Source organism: Propithecus coquereli, unplaced genomic scaffold (genome assembly GCF_000956105.1).
Source record: "Propithecus coquereli isolate 6110/MARCELLA unplaced genomic scaffold, Pcoq_1.0 Scaffold34, whole genome shotgun sequence".
In the NCBI taxonomy this organism is placed as follows: domain Eukaryota; kingdom Metazoa; phylum Chordata; class Mammalia; order Primates; family Indriidae; genus Propithecus; species Propithecus coquereli.
The window spans coordinates 3,152,419-3,154,406 of record NW_012149063.1 but is presented as its reverse complement, the minus strand read 5'-3'; the positions used below and the strand labels follow the sequence as shown (position 1 = coordinate 3,154,406).

At 33.4% G+C, this 1,988-nt stretch overlaps 1 protein-coding gene across 1 annotated transcript in view; it reads left to right on the top strand.

Annotated features, from left to right (window-relative positions):
• The window catches only part of METTL5 (methyltransferase like 5), a 13,771-nt gene that overhangs the window by 3,131 nt on the left and 8,652 nt on the right, over window positions 1-1,988 (top strand). Inside the window, exon 2 of the mRNA XM_012650801.1 lies at window positions 1,297-1,379. Coding sequence (XP_012506255.1) covers window positions 1,297-1,379 — 83 coding nt within the window. The remainder of the gene's footprint in view (window positions 1-1,296; window positions 1,380-1,988) is intronic.

Here is a 1,988-nt window from a genome sequence, read left to right as displayed (position 1 = left end):
ACTATAAAAAATAAATAAATAAAAATGGTAACAGCAGCAGTCCCCTATATACAAACCTTAGTTTCCAATCTCTATTAGATTGGGAAATCATGCCATTGAAAAGCGACACTCACTGTTAGTTTTCCAATTGGGTTAAAAATGCAAATGGTAAAATAGCTAGTTTTGTTTTTGTTTTGACTTGGGAGCTAAAGGTGCCACTCTTTGTGTATGTTTTGTATTTATAGGTTGTGTGTTGGATTTGACATAGATGAAGATGCATTGGAAATATTTAATAGGAATGTAGAAGGATTTGAGTTAACAAATGTTGACATGGTTCAATGTGATGTGTGCTCATTATCTAACAGAATGTCCAAGTCATTTGATACAGTAATTATGAATCCTCCCTTTGGGACCAAAAATAATAAAGGTTGGTAATAAGAATCAAGTGTACGGTGTATTTGTAGAAAAGCATCTTTTAAAAATTATTTTATCATTGACTATTTTGGATTAAGTGATTTTATCACTGTTCATTAAATAAACCAGTCTATTACCTATAACTTATTACAATTTAAATTTCAATTTGTTTAATGCATGGCTAGTGATTGAATTTTTCAACCTTTGTTTTTACAAATTTATATTAAGTAATTAAAGATAGTCTTATTTATTATTTTATTACTTATACCCCAGTTGCTTTCAAGAATAATTTGCCTAATCCTTATGAATAATTATGAAACTTAGAAAGGATTTTATACCTTTAGAACCTGTTGTTTTTTTTTTCTACCCCAAACATTTGGCAGTGAGAAAGAACCCGTTTTTAATGCCTTAACAGACCCAAGCATTTCAACATGTGCCCATAAGTAACAGTGACTCACTATGGCTATTAATTTTGTGTGTTCTGTGAGCAAGGAGGGTAGAAAGTCAATAAAAGGAGGAAAAGACATATATAGTTTAAAAAGTACCTTCCCCCTGCCAAGATGATTCTGATTACTACCCTACGTGTTCCCTTCTCTTTTTGAAAGTCATTAAGTTGGAATATAATACCAAAATTTTTACTTTAGCCTGTTTAATCAAGACAGTATAATTCTGGTTTTATTCTATCAATCTTAACAGAATATTCTGATGTTTTATTTATTTGTACTCTGTCTTACTGCAGAAAGAACTTAAAGTGGCTATTTTGGAGTTTGGAAGAAAATGTTTCTTTTTTTTTAATCTGCTAGTTTTGATGGAAGAAAATCTTTTTAAATCCTATTCATTTAATCTTCTATTTTAATGAGAGTTACGTAATATAAATGAGAGCTTTTTTTCTACTCATCACAGGAACAGATATGGCTTTTCTAAAGACTGCTTTGGAAATGGCAAGAACAGCAGTATATTCTTTACACAAATCCTCAACTAGAGAAGTAAGTTCAAATCATCATGATATTCTGTATCATTTATTTTTAAATTTGTGGTAGTATTTTAGGGATTTGCTGTGCATACTGAATACCACAGTATCTATTTCTCCTGACCTTTTTGACACCTGACACTTAGAAACTGAATTTTCCCTTGAACCAGCTAGCATCTGAGATAGCTTTTTTCTAGTCTCTCTGACTGCCTTCTGTCATCAAAGATTTGTTCGTTGCCAGGCATGGTGGTATAGTCCTCGCACTTTGGGAGGCCAAGGTGGGAGGATTGCTTCAGTCCAGGAATTCAAGACCAGCCTGAGCAACATAGTGAGACCCCTTCTTTACAAAAATAAAAAAATTAACTGGATTTGGTGGCACATGCTTGTAGTCCCAGCTACTCAGGAGGCTGAGGCATGAGGATTGCCTGAGCCCAGGAGTTAGAGGTTGCAGTAAGCCATGATGACACCACTGCACTCTAGCCAGAGTGAGACCCTGTCTCAAAACACAAAACAAAACAAAAAAAACTTTGTTCAGATAGGAACTGTTGCCAGGAAAAAGACTGTAAGTATTAGAGAAGTGTGGTATAACAAGGGTTACAGTATTTTTTTTCTTTTTTTTTTTTTT